This window comes from Pelodiscus sinensis, chromosome 7 (genome assembly GCF_049634645.1).
Source record: "Pelodiscus sinensis isolate JC-2024 chromosome 7, ASM4963464v1, whole genome shotgun sequence".
NCBI lineage: Eukaryota > Metazoa > Chordata > Testudines > Trionychidae > Pelodiscus > Pelodiscus sinensis.
In genome coordinates, this window is record NC_134717.1 from 41,895,945 (window position 1) to 41,910,183 (window position 14,239).

At 43.1% G+C, this 14,239-nt stretch overlaps 1 protein-coding gene across 3 annotated transcripts in view; it reads left to right on the forward strand.

Moving 5' to 3' along the window:
* The first annotated feature begins 1,323 nt into the window (after positions 1 to 1,323).
* The window catches only part of ITGA6 (integrin subunit alpha 6), a 79,689-nt gene continuing 66,773 nt past the window's right edge, over positions 1,324 to 14,239 (forward strand). Inside the window, exon 1 of one of the 3 annotated variants that reach the window (XM_075933638.1) lies at positions 1,324 to 1,785. In XM_075933638.1, coding sequence (XP_075789753.1) covers positions 1,622 to 1,785 — 164 coding nt within the window. In that variant the 5' untranslated portion in view covers positions 1,324 to 1,621. The remainder of the gene's footprint in view (positions 1,786 to 14,239) is intronic. The other 2 variants (XM_006116471.4, XM_006116473.4) reach the window with 2 other exon arrangements.

The following is a 14,239-nucleotide window of genomic DNA, read 5'->3' on the forward strand; positions in this document are numbered from 1 at the left end:
CTGTGGCACCTTATAGACTAACTGAAGTAGTCTATAAGGTGCCACAGGACTCCTCGCCGCTTTTGCAGATTCAGACTAACACGGCTACCCCTCTGATACTTGACATTGGTGACTGTGGTTTTTGTTTTAGTTTATCTTTAGAGGAATACCTATAGGCTACGTCTACACTGGCATGATTTTCCGGAAATGCTTTTAACGGAAAAGCACTTTTTGCGGAAAAGCGTCTGTGGCCAATCTAGACGCAGTTTTGCGCAAAAAAGCCCCAATCGCCATTTTAGCCATCGGGGCTTTTTTGCGGAAAACAGTACTGTGCTGTTTACACTGGCCCTCTTGCGCAAATGAACAGGAGCAGCACAGTATTTCCGCAAGAACTCTGACGATCTTGCATGAGATCGTCAGTGTTCTTGTGGAAATTCAAGCGGCCAGTGTAGACAGCTGGCAAGTTTTTCCGCAAAATCATCTGATTTTGTGGAAAAACTTGCCAGTCTAGACACAGCCATAGTGAACACTGGAAACAGATGAAGTTCTGAGTGCTGCTGTCAAGAATGGATTCTTCAAAAGATGCAATGGGTTCTTAAAATGTTTTAGAAATGTAGTCACTATCTCATAACCTGGGATGTATTTACTATTGGATATTTCTTGTTATTGCTGTTATATATTCCATGCTAGTTAAATTAGTAAATCAATTTTCAGCATTTCAGTTTGCTTTTTTTAACTGACAGCTTGGTGTTGGGAGGTGCCCTTGGTGGAGCATCTGGTATCATTTTTAGACTGAGGGACCAAGCCACCAGAAGGGAATGAAATCAATGTGCTTGGGTGATTTATGTTTGCTTGGTGTTGGTTACTTATTCAAGGACTCTTGATTTGAATAATTAACTGGGGTTTGACTAGATGTAAATGACAACATAGTTCTTGGGTCACCCTAACTCTTCTGTGTCTGTGGAAGGGTTCTGAACAGCCTGGGGGCAGATCAGTGATACAAAACTTTATTTTGCTGCAGTGTGATACCCCTGCTCTTAATTTCTCTTTTCCCCAAGGTAAGATGGACATAGATACTGATGATTTGGGTAATTCGGGAGTTGTTGTCACTTCTTTGTACTGGAACCCCAGTGAGTTATTCCATTTCTGTTTTAGAACCCGGAATAAGGAACTGGGAATAAGTAACCAGGCAGCTACAGCACCCTTGCAGGTGACCCTTGATTGCAGCACTTGAGTGCTCCGGCAAGACGTTGGTGGGGGAGGAGGGAATGAATAGGGCAGGGCTGGCTGGAGCCTGGGAAAGGCTGCAGGGCTGGGCGACGCTCTAAATCCTGGACAGTTGCAGGGGTTGCTTAGCGGCGCTTTTCCGTCTGGAAGAGCCTCGTGGCGCTACTCACTGGCTGGAGGTTGGCAGGGACAGAACGGCAGGGCAGGGCAGGGAGAGGCTGAGGGCCGCAGAGCCGAGCCGAGCCCAGCCCGGCGGGTGGGGGAGGCGGGGCTCGCCTCTTTTCGTCACTTAGTGCGAAGCTGGGAGTCTCAGGAGAACAACGGGCTCATTGAGCGAGTGGCAGCGCGGGGAGCGCCAGGCGCGTTCAGGCGAGGGGCAGCAGCAGTAGCAGGTTCCCGCTCCCAGCCTGAACGGATGGCTCCCGGGCAGACGCTCCTCTACCTGTCCCTCCTGTCCTGCCTCGCCTCCGCCTTCAACCTGGACGCGGACAATGTGATCCTGCGGCGAGGGGAGCCGGGCAGCCTGTTCGGCTTCTCCCTGGCCATGCACTGGCAGCTGGCGCCGCAGGACAAGAGGCTGTAAGTAGCCCCGGGCCGGGGAACTCTCCCTCCCCTCCGCACAGAAACTTTCCCGCTGCAGCGCGACTCGGGGGCCGCCGCCCCGCCAGGCTCCAGGACAAGGCAGGAGCCGGTGGCGCCGCCAGGCTGCAGCGCCCTGGCTCGCTGCCTGCCTGGTGCTCCTGCGGGCTGCGCCCGGGGGTCCCCGCGGCGGGCAGGGGAAGGGGGCGCGGGCATCTCTCCGGTGGGGGGCAGGTTTCAAACTCCGCCGCCGGCTCCTTGGGCTGCGCGCGCGTTTCCCGGGTGAGCCTGCAGGTGGGAGCGGCGCGTCCCTCCCTCCCGCTCTCCTGCAGCCCGGGGCCGCCTCCGGGAAGCGGGCGAGGCTGGGTTTCGTGCTGGCGGGTCGGCTCCTGGCTGCGGGCCGCGCACAAGCGGAACAGCCACCTGTTGGCAGAAGTTGTGGGGCTGCGACCGCCGCCGCTTGGCGCAGCGGGGCAGGCCGTGTTGCCGCCCACAGCACCCGCTGGGTGTGCTCCCTGCTTTGAAACAAAATGTCTGAGCTAAGCTCCGTGGCTTCAAACCCCGGGGCGCCCCAGACCCTCTGCTGCTGTGCGCCGGGGCAGCAGCCAGGGCGAGCTCCGGCAGAAATGGCCCCTTGAAAATCACCGCGGTTCTTTTCTCTGCCGTAGGGATTCCGCACTACCGAGGGCTCTGGGGGAGCGGGGGGCAGCACTAGTGCGGCGAGACGTGTGAGCCTGGTGGCAAACGCTGACCTTGCATTCCTGCTCATGCGAACAAAGAATTCCGCAGGGGCGTATGACAACAAAGGGACGTTGCCCCCAAAGGCCTCCGCTGTTCTCAACTCAAGGCAGCAGCAGCTGCAGTAGTAGTAGCATGAGACTGAAGCGCTTAAGCAAGTGTACTCACACTAGGGAAAAGCAGACTGAAGCCAATGAAGAAACTGATGCATGCTAGTAAATCTTTAGTTTACATTAGTAGTTACTGCTGATTTTTAAATTTGCTCCCATTTGTGTAGAATAGTGATAGAGATGCAGCTGTGTTAGTCTAGGGTAGCTGAAACAAAATACAGGACTAAGTAGCACTTTAAAGACTAACAAGATGGTTTCTTAGATGATGAGCTTTCGTGGGCCAGACCCACTTCCTCAGATCAAATAGTGGAAGAAAATAGTCACAACCATATATACCAAAGGATACAATTTAAAAAAATGAACACATATGAAAAGGACAAATCAAATTTCAGAACAGAAGGGGGATGAGGGGGGAAGGTAATGTCTGTGAGCTAATGATATTAGATGTGATAACTGGGGAAGCATTCTTTGTGTAGGTCACTCTATGTTCTAGCTGTAGGAATGAACTTTATTCTTCCTGCATAACAGGAATCATGGATCAGCAACTTGTGATAATCTCTCTTTGCTGATGTAGGAATTAATCTAGACATTGTCCTGAGATTAAGTAAACTGTTTTTAATAAAATTGTAATTGAATTTGAGTTAAAAATAATCTTCCTAGGTTCCATCTGACTTACTTGACTGAATCAAAAGCAGTCCAAGTGGTGATGTGTGTGTGCATGTGCAATAAAATCCCTGGTGTTCAAGACTGAACCTGTTCCACACTACAGATGCGAGATCCTTGAGGAAGGGATGGGCAAATAAATTGGGTGTTGCCAACATAATCATGATAATAAAGGGATTGCTCATGGAAGACCCAACCACAAAATGAAATGTTCCTTTATATGCCCTCAGGGAGGACCATGAGAGTAACTGAATGGAGCATTATTTGGTCCAATGAAAGAAATTATCGAATCCACCTTGTCTGTATAAATTTGAACACATTTACTGATTTTACTGTAGATGTTATCTATGGATGATACCAAATCATGTGAGGATTTATGAAAGACCAGAACTAAATTTTATTTTAATTAAAAGCATGAAGTTAAAAGAGAATCCAGAGTTCATGAGAGAAGTGAAGTCAGAAAGTTACTTGATAATCTTACTTAAAACTTCCAGGGTCACGTACTGCCCTGAGTTGTGCCCTGTATAATGTCATTGATTTCAGAGAGGCTGCATGAATTCCATAGATACTGATGACATGGACTACTCCAAAGCTAAAGAAGGAAACATCTAAACCCTAGAAATTGCCTGTTAGTATCATACATCATGGCCCTATGTCACAGCTTATGCATGTGATTCTTGAAAGTTGTCTCATTTTTCGCTTAAACTTAAGATAATCTTTTTATTGATAATTAGAACCCCATGGTACTGTCAGTGCTGCTATCACAGGGTGAGCAATAATTTTTGACGGGAGGAGGGCAGTCCCACGATTTTTGGAAAGTGGTTGAGGGTCACACTCTTCCATGATATTAATGGAGGAGATGGGGGGTCTGAGATGGAAGTTGGGTGCAGAAGGGATCTTGGGGGAAGGGATTGGGGTGCAGGAGGGAGCCTGGAGCCTGGGAGGGAGTTGGGATGAAGCAGGCAGTTGTGACCTAGGGCAGAGGACTGGAGTGTAGGGTTCGGAGTGCAGGGGTTTGGGATGTGACCCAGGGTAGGAGGGTACTGCTATCTGGGGCAGGAGAACCGGCCAATGAGAATGTGCTGGGGGCGGGGCAGCTCCTAATACTTCCCTCTCCCTTCCAGTTTTAAAACAGAAATAGAGCCCTGCCAGCTGCAATTCTGCAGGGTGGTGGGGCAAGCCTGGGAGCCTGCCTGAGGCTCCTCGCTGCCTCCACGGGCTGGAGCCAGCCCACGGGCCATATTTTGTCCAGGCCTGTACTAGTAAGTGTATAAAGATGTGCGGGGACAATTACAGTTATTCATGAGACCCTAATAATCCCTTGGAGGACAGTCACAATACTCTTGAGTCTGTGAAATTTAACTGAAACATCTTAAAAAATTAACAACATGAAATTACCTTCTCAGTACTGAAGAGTAATCCAGATCCGTGGATGGAGAAAATCCATAGATTCTTCCAACTTTGACATAGCTTCCTGGATCTTTTAAACTTCCATGTAAAGGGGACAAAATTCTGAAAAAGGACAAACCAAATAATGTAGGCTGTGTGCAGAGGCTGCTAGGTATTTTGGGTATCTAAAGACATTTTGACCACTTATTCTTTTCAATCTTAGGCTGTGTCTTACTGGGAAGGTTTGGTGACAAAAGTGCTGTCAACCTGCAAAAGAAAAAAACAGTCAAACTGGGTTTTCTGCCTCCCATTGTCAATATTTCATGGCTACGTTGCTAGCTCCCCTGTCGACAGACAGAGCAAGGAAATATGGGTAAGCATCCCACAGTGCAGCATTGTAGGAAGGCAGAACTGATCTCTGTGCTTTTTGAGATTCTCTCAGAGTTCTCCCACATCATTCTCAGCTGCTGGGAGCAGCATTGTGAGTAGCTCTGTGAGCTCTCTGTGCTAAGGAATGTCAAAGCCACACAGTAGTCTCTCGAGCCCTCCCCCTGAAGCAGCAGTTTGCCTGCTGCTGTGTTTCTAGCAGGGCAGAATGGGAGCATTCCAATGATTTGCTCTTTGTTTGTTCCCCAAACAGCAACTCACTCAGCTGTCAGATACTTTCCAGAGCTTTGAAACAGAAGGAGTGCATACTTGCAGGGCAGCAGAGATCACACAACACTCAGCAGAGGCATCAGGGCAAGCATTGTGGAGTACGGCGGAAGCTAGTTCTTTCAACAAACAACAGAGTCTGACCTGGGATTTTGCCCGCAATAGAGAGAGGGGAAAAGACAAAAGTCTCTCGCAGGGCTGGAAGCTTTTTGTTACCAAAACTCGGTATTTTTCCTAACAAAAGTCACATTGTCGTGTGTACACCTTTACTGTTTTCTCAACAAAAGGCAGTTTTTGGTGACAAAAAGTGCCAGAGTAGATAAGGTCTCAATCTTCCAAAAATAGAATAAGGAAGGATGGTCTAGTGATTAGAGTACTAGATGGAAAGTCTGGATTCTGTTCCCTGCTTAGCTTTAGGTTTCTTGTGTGACCATTGGCAAATAGTTTAATCCGTAAAATGGTGATCCTAGCACTTCTCTACCTCATGGCTGTTGTGAGGATAAATAGGATTGTGTTGTGCTCAGTATAGTAATGGAGACCAGATTTGGATAGGTGGATAGAAACTCTTTTTATGTTTATTTAACAGTGTTCATATTTAAATAGCCACAAGTGAACTTTGAAGACAGCACCCAATCAAGAGCCATGGATGAAATAAATACTCCTTTTGTTGTTGTTGCTATAAAATGATAATGTTACCTTCCAGAGGTTTTACATTTTAAACTGTCTGGTGTAGGAAAAGTGTCTTCCTTACTCAGGTCCAATTTCTGATCTCTCACTGATGGTGTAACTGCCTTAATAATCTGAACCTTTTTTTACTCAGTCCTTACTTAGACAAAAATCTAATTGAAGTTGATGGAGGCTCTACTGGAGAGAGAACAGCAGCCCTCTTACCCCCTGCCAAAACTCCAGATAAATTATAAAAGAGGACTTCCAGGCTTGATCTTACATTTGCCAAATTAATGACACTAATTATAATGGTTAGAATTCTTGGTAGGTATTGACCCTAGTGGCTATGCAAAACATAGCAAGTGGTTATAGTCAGGACAAGCTGCGTCTGCTGTCCAGGTGTTCAGGGCAGTGGGACAACCAGTGCTGGAAGAGTTGACACAAATTGATCCCTTTTGTGTCGAGTCATTTTTGCCCTATCAAAGCTAAGAGAATAAGAACATGGAGAGGGTGACAGTGGTGGAATACCCGTGAATCTCCATCTGTATTTCTTTAACTCTTGTAAAGATAGTTACAGGTGCCTCATTGAGTCAAAAGCCCAGATAGATTGAAGCAACAGCAACAATAAGTATTTATTTCACCCATTGATCTTGATTGGATGCTGTCTTCTAAGCTCACTTATGCCTATTTATAGATGAACACTTAAATATGTCGCCAAAATGCAGAAAGATCATATTGAAACTTAGTGACAGTTGTGACCCCTTCTGGAAGAGGCTTTCACTCTCAACTGAAAATAAATCTTATAGAATCATAACTGGTCTGGATACAGTTGCCTTATACCAGGTAATTGGATCTCTAGCAAAAACAAAACGAACAGATTTAATAAACAAACTAACAACCTTTCCCCCCTCAGACCAAACCAAACGAAATCATCAAGCAGCAAATCAAGATGCTTAGGGCAGTCATTTGAACCTAGGAATGAATACATTACCCATTTCAGCCTGTAAATGATAAAGAGGATGATACAAAGCAAACTACATTTCATTACAGACAACCACAGTTATCTCATTTCCTTAATCTCTTTCTTTCCCTGCCCCTTAGCTGATGAAGTTTTAAAAGATAAATAATTTTCTTTTCCCTACTGGGAATGAATCTGTGTTTGAATCAGAGTGACAGTTGTTAAAATCATCAGTTGGATGAAGGCTAGAGAAGTCTGAAGAAGTGTAACAAAGAGCTAACAGCAATTGCCTTTAATAAAGCACAGTTTTTGTTTTTCATCATCCATTTTCTCATTCATGACATGCAATTAATAATATATTCCTAGAGTCAAATATATTTTTTTAAAAACTATCACTTTAAGATGACAAGGAGTTTATATTAATGTCATAATATTTGTAGATAAGTAAAACATCACAACTCATGTGGACTGCTGTTGAATTACTTTTGGTAGGGCTTTGCCAAATATCACAGACTGAAAGAATGCCAGCCTGAATATTGTGAATTAGACTGCTGATTGCATAAGTATTTAAGCCTGTGCGTAACTTTATGTGTAGGAGTAGTGCCAATGAAATTAGCATTTGGATAGATATAAAGGGATAACATTTGTAGCTATGCCCCTGTAAACCAACAATGTAAACACAATTTATACTGATGAAAATGGTTTTTCTGTTGCTCTTGAGTGATAGTAATGGGGGGCTGGGGGAAAAGGGAGAATGGGAACAGGGAAGAGGCAGGATGGAGCAGATTAGGATGCGAAGAGGAGGGCTGGGGAGTGGGGGCTTTGGGGAAGGGATGGAGTGGGGGCAGTTCCTGGGGCTGAGCACCTAAGTTCCTTTTGGTCTTGCAGGTGCTCAAGGTACCCAGCCAAGGTAGAAAAAAGGACTGCCCGGCACCTCTTCCCCAGCCCAAACACAGCTTCCCTGGCCCGAATACAGGTCCCATCTCCCCCTGCTGTGTGCCCCAGAGCAGTCTGGAAGCCTCTTGCCACCTCCAGAGTTGCTTCCCTATCCCGCGAGCCCTTCTGCTGCGTCCTGAGTGGCCCAGAACCTCCTTGCCACAGCCCAGATGCTCTCTCCCAGCTCAAGCCCAGGCCTGGAGCTTCCATGCCTGGGAGAGGTGTCTTTGCCTACCAGTCCAGGTGCTGCTGAGAGGAGATAGCCGGGGGAGTTGTCTCTCCTTGTTGTAGCCTTGGCTTCACTCCCACCACACAAGTTTTGTAATGTGCACCAATATGAATGTGATGTGTCACACATTTCCTCCGCGTTGCTGCACACATCAACCTTCAGGGGAGGGAAAAATTAGAGGGACCAGTGCTCCTGTCAGTCTCGTGTGGCATAGACGCTTCAGTAATTCAGCCTAAATTACATCAACTCCAGCTATGCCGTTCATGTAGCTGGACTTGCATACCTTAGGTGACTTACTGCGATAGTGCAGGCCTTCCCTTTTTGCCTTTATGTGTGACAGTCGATCAGTTTGTAGCTGCCAAGGTGAGTATCAGTGAGGCTGAGGCTGGAGAGGAGGAAGAGGGTGTGGAAGTTCAGGTGTGAGAGCTGTAGGGCCTAGGAATAGGCTTGCACGTTAGCGATGGAGAAGAAAGGACAGATTTTGGAGGTGGTACGGAAGGAAAAGCAGTAAGATCATTGATGTCAATGTGATAGGAGAAAGAGGGAATGAAAAGCTATTTGACTTGTTATCCAAGGGCACTCTAGACTTGCCAGAGACCTGTTGTTTGACTTAGTGGATCTAGTATAAACTTGCATATCAAATGCTGAGGGCAGCTCCATCTGGTGCCTGTACTCCTCGCAGTTGTAAGGAGTAAGGGAAGCCAATGGGAACGTTAGTTTCCATTGGCCTCCCACTGTGGATGCCACCAAGTTTGTCTTAACATAAGCTGACTCAGTTACGTATTCTACATAGCTGGAGTTGTGAACTTTAAGCCGAATCTTCCTGGCCTAAGTGGCAGGGAGAATTATGGAATTTTCACCACCGAAGGAGGAAGGGTGGTTTTGCAAAGAGCTAAAGAACTCAGTCTTTTTTCCCTCTGAGTTTGAGTTTGCTTTGGCTCATCTCTGGCCCAAGAGAGAGAGTTGAGGATATAAAACTGTCTTTTACCACCTTTCACATTACCTGTCCCAGTCACTTGACATAAGTTCCAAAAAATTACTATCCCTATCATGTGAAAGGGGTCCTTGCTGACTCCCGTTTCTTTTACAACAGATGGAGGAGGAGATATTTCCCAGTCCAAGGACAGAACTTTGAAGGGCATGGACATATGGGGGGGGTGATGGGTTGAGGATCATCACCCACTAAAGAAAAGATTGAAAGAGTAGTCAGAAAATTTCAAGTGTAGGCAAGACCTCAGACCTTGCTCACCTAAATTAAGCAAGAGAACAGGGTGACAAACTTCTTTAGCCCAGTAGTCTCTCACTGCCCCAGAACACTGTTGGTAAAACTTGTGCTTTTTGGATAATTTTCCTGTAGTCTGTAGATGTTTAGGATTTTATGTCAAAACTATGAAACATACACAATGTCTTTTAAAACAGCATTGTTAAATATTAGGACCAAATAAAAGAACAACTCATTACTTTGTTTCCTTGACTTCTGGGGGAGTTTTGCCTGAGGAAGAACTGTGTGATTTGGCCCAGTGTGCATAATGATGATAAAGAGCCCCAACTTAGTTTCCAACTTTTCAAAAGACTGTAATTATAGGTTGTGAAACTTTTTTGGAGGTGTTAACTGTTGGTAAATACACACAGCCAATAGTTCTGCTTGGTTTAATATATTTTCATCTTTAACTATGTAGAGGCTGAAGGCCAAATAAGAGTCCTAATGTGAGTCCATGCTGTTCATCATCTTTTAAGGAATTTCTGTAGCTTATATAGGAGTTGAATCTGGTCTTTACTCTCTGAAAACAGGATATATGCAAGTGGAAGAGGGGATGAGCTAAGGAGCAGTATGGATTGATAACTTGTATCTTTCTAAGTCTCAGGCAGCTCTAATAGAAATCCTTGGAAGCTCTCTCAGTCTCTCAGGCTATGTCTAGATTACCATGATCTATCGGAAAAAGGTACGCAAAATGCGCTCTGCAATTTGCATATGTTTTTCCGATAGTTTTGTCAGAAGAGGCTTTTCTCAAATTTGGCCGGTCTACACTGGGCCAAATTTTGGAAGAGCCCTTCTTCCTTGTGGAAGGAGGAAGACAGGGCTTCCAAAAGAGCATGTCTGCTTTTCCTAAAAAAAAAAATAAAATAAAAGTGGAAGTGCAGATGTGTTCCCTGGATGTGGTGGAGTTTTTCCGGGGTACCTTTAGTATCCCAGAAAAACTCGGTAGTCTATACATAACCCCACTCTTTTTGTGTTTGGAACAATAGCATTGTTGTTTTGCAAGCTGATATTTTACTATTCACAGAAAACATGGATGTGGAAGCCTTTCCAAGAACATTTTTATAATTAGCTTTGGAAGGATTCATTTTTTATAGGTAAATGTTGATAAACATCGATTTCACCCTATGCACATAAACCCAACACAATTTTTTTCTATAATTTGTAATTGAAATATACTAAGAGGGGAAAAAGAGGGAAAAAATTGCTAAGCAAAGAGGGAAAAAATTGCTTGAACTAATTAGCATTTGATTTTAATTTGTATATTTTGACACAGGGTGTTGACAATTTGTATTTCAACAGTTGTAAAGCTTTAAATTTAGGAATGTCAGTGTCTACTATCATTGACCTCCTCAATTTCCTACAAGTGTGAGAATTTAAATAGATAACACTAAAATAAATCAATATTTATTTTCACGCTTATCCTAAAAGTATAAAAAATGAATTATGGCAAGCCTAAATATAATTGTTCTTTTTACCTAAATTGCTTTAATTTCCTGCCTTTCCCTTTTATTGCATTCACCCTTTCTGAAAGGGGTGAAATTGTGATTATAGTGTAGTATTCGAGACAGTTTTTCTTAAATTAAATTAATTTACAGTTTACAAATCAACTTTATGATGTCATATACGGCTAACTTTGTAGTCTGATAAAATACCTCAGAAATAAGAGAGGAGTTAGATCTAAAAATTAATCTTCCATACTTCCAGACTGAAGGTGAGGGTAGGGCAGTGCAAACAGAAAAAACATAGTCGGTGCAAAAAAAGGCAGATCTTGAGTTGGAGACAGAAGGAAAAGGCAGTTGTCATTCATGTAAATTAATATTTGAATGTACAGCTTGAGGACAGAGGGAAAAGAATTACTTTTTAAAAATGTTCATTCTAGCATTGGTTGTGAGTTATAAAAATCATTGAACTTAAATCCAGTCCAAGAACTATACATATAAGTGATTGGAAAAAGAAAGAGGTGAACAATAACACAGCTGTTCTGCTCCTTTCTTCCAGACCAGGCTGATGTAGACATGCACAGACAGATGGGCAGACCTCTGCCATATAGTCCGACACACACAACACAGTTATGCCACTTACTTAAATTGTAAGCCTTGTGTCTTCAATGAAGGCATTGATGAATCATTCTTTTGTCCAAAGAGGTCGTAATACTTAACACATCCATTTAATAACAAGTACAACATCTGGTACCCTCCAGACTGAGAATCCTAGATATCAGTGGGATGGGGTAACTGTTAACCAACAAAAGTCTGAGGAGGGAAAGGAAGAACTGAAGAAGAGTCTGTCCCTCAGCCCTCATTATTCAAATGAAAACTGAAACCAAAGGGGTGATGTTGGCTATGACATACTTGCTGTTTGTGTGTTCTGTTCAATTTCATCCTGTACAGAAATGACACTTAGAACTGAGGTTCTGTGTAGAACCAGAATCCTGAAAGCTTCAGCTTTGGCAAAAAGGTTCACAAGTACCAATTGCAGCATTAATCTCATTGACTGGCACAAGAAGATTTATGTTGCTTTTTAGATTGAAACTATGATCCAGTCAGCTGAAAAAGTGTAGAAGTATACAGCATGTGTGTCAGGATGAAAAGATGTAAAGAAAGTGTCTTTAGAAGCATATATTTTGGCATAAAAGGAGGCCCTCAAAGCTGTGTGCTATGTTGCTTCAAAAGAGCAGAATTTGGGCCAAACATGCCATTAGATTTATAACAGTATTATTTGAAAGGGCATTTCATGATCTAGTATTCTAGATATTAGAGTCTTCAAACTTCCTATTTATATTTGGAGAAATCCTCAACTCATAGTTTCAGTTCTCCCATAATTATGCTGAGGAAGAAGCTTTTAGACTGGTCTGCAGAGGGAGTAACGGGGCTTGAGATGAAAACACAGATTGGTGGCGGTGAAACAAAGTACCTTGTATGTTCTACAGGTTGAACTGCTGTAGTTTGGCACCCTCGTGACCTGATGGGTGCCAAACCAGATTATTTGTCAAACTATGGGAAGTCAATAATGTCTAGCAGCATTACCAACACTTCCACTGCTTATTGGGCTCTTAGAAGATGCTTAAGGGTAAATTAGAACTAAATAACAGCACAGAACACGGAGAGCCAGGACTGGTGGCGTTGAACAAACTTTATGGGACAGTGGGAAACTTGGCCACACCCATGATAAGCAGACATCTGGCTAACCAAAATCATGCCAGACTACGGATGTTGCTAGAGAGGTTCAAACTGTAGTAATCTTGGAGACTGAAGGAATTTCCAGATTGTTGCAACTGCATGTCCAAGGCTTTTGTTGGGAAGAGTTTATCCTTTTCTATGCTCAATTTTTTTAACCAATTTAACTATTATGGTTAGCAGGGATATTTTTTTTTACTGAAATTAAATAGTTGCAATCATTAGTGTGGATTGTGTTATAGTGATTGATATTAATGTGGCTTTGTATCAGTACAATCTTTTCCCCTTTGCTAGAGGAATAAGCTATATACATCGTTATTCAGATGTATCTGCATCCACTCTAGGGAGGGCATACTGGCATAGTGAAAACAGTGCAGTTTTTGTATGCAGACAAGCCCTAATTCACCCCTTTTTTCCAGTCATGATGCCTAGGTAGAAAAAATCATTTTTCTTGAATGGGAGGTCTGACAAACAGTCTGTTTTAAATAGCTATTTGAGATAAAATTGGTTGGATCTGGTTCATGTGATAGAATGAGTTGGGGTTGAGGCCATTGTAAATTTGTGTAATGGTTTTATCAAAGTGGGGGGAAAACGTCATGTTTTATTAGCTAATGTTTGTGAAAGCCTGCTTTGGCAATAAACAGTCTTTAAAAAATCCAAAACAGTTTGGACTTGTATAGCATCTTTTAACTGAAGATGTCAAAGCAATTTGCAATTGTGGGCATTATCCCCATTTTAGAGAGAGGCAAAATGTACAGAAGGGAGATCAAGTGATTTGTGCAAAATTTTATGATTAAAAATAGCTGATTAGATTACAATGCTGTGTGCAATGCATTTTTAAAATACAACGATCCTTAATTTTTTTTAAATAAGTCAGATAGCTTGTCATTCAGAAACAGAGCAGGTAGACTGACTTCCCGCAAATGGTATTCCTTGTGATGCTAATTACAGAGCAGATTGGTTTCCAGATCTAATTCACTGCTGTCTGGTTTCTCCATATCATAAAATAAAACAGAACAGTTCCCAAATCAGTATATTGGTTAGATGCCTAGTGTATTTATAGAAATCTTTCACCAGCCACAGTGTGTGCCAGCCCAATTTTCTTTTGTAAAGTAGGCAAAGCTCCACTCCAAATGTGACAGTAATTCCTTTGCAAGACTGTTATCTGGCAAATTGATCATAGAAAGAGCCAGATTAATTGCATATGTTGTTAAAATCCATTCTGTGACACTTTTTATAAACATTTCAAAATCAAGTTGGAACTGGACAAAACATTTCTATCCCAGGACTCATAGAAACAAAGTGGTTTGGAAAGGAGAGAGGTAGGGAATAAAACTAGGTCAAAGGAAAACAGGTTAATGGACTTTGAAAACAAGTGAAAATGATCCACACCATATGGACAGATTACATTTAACTTTTTGACTGAATGTACTTTGATATAAAGCTACCATCTTTGGGTAGTATATTTCTGAAGACTTGGGATATTAAGATACAAATATACTAAGGGACATTTTGAAAGAAAGAAGTTGTATAAAATTATGTGGGAAGTTCATGAGTAATGCATGTATTTATTTCTAGGAAATGAAATAATTGTTATTAATTTCAGATATGCACAAGCAGGCTGGTATACAGTAAATAGCTACATAAGAGTCCAGCCTAGAAGAAACATAAATT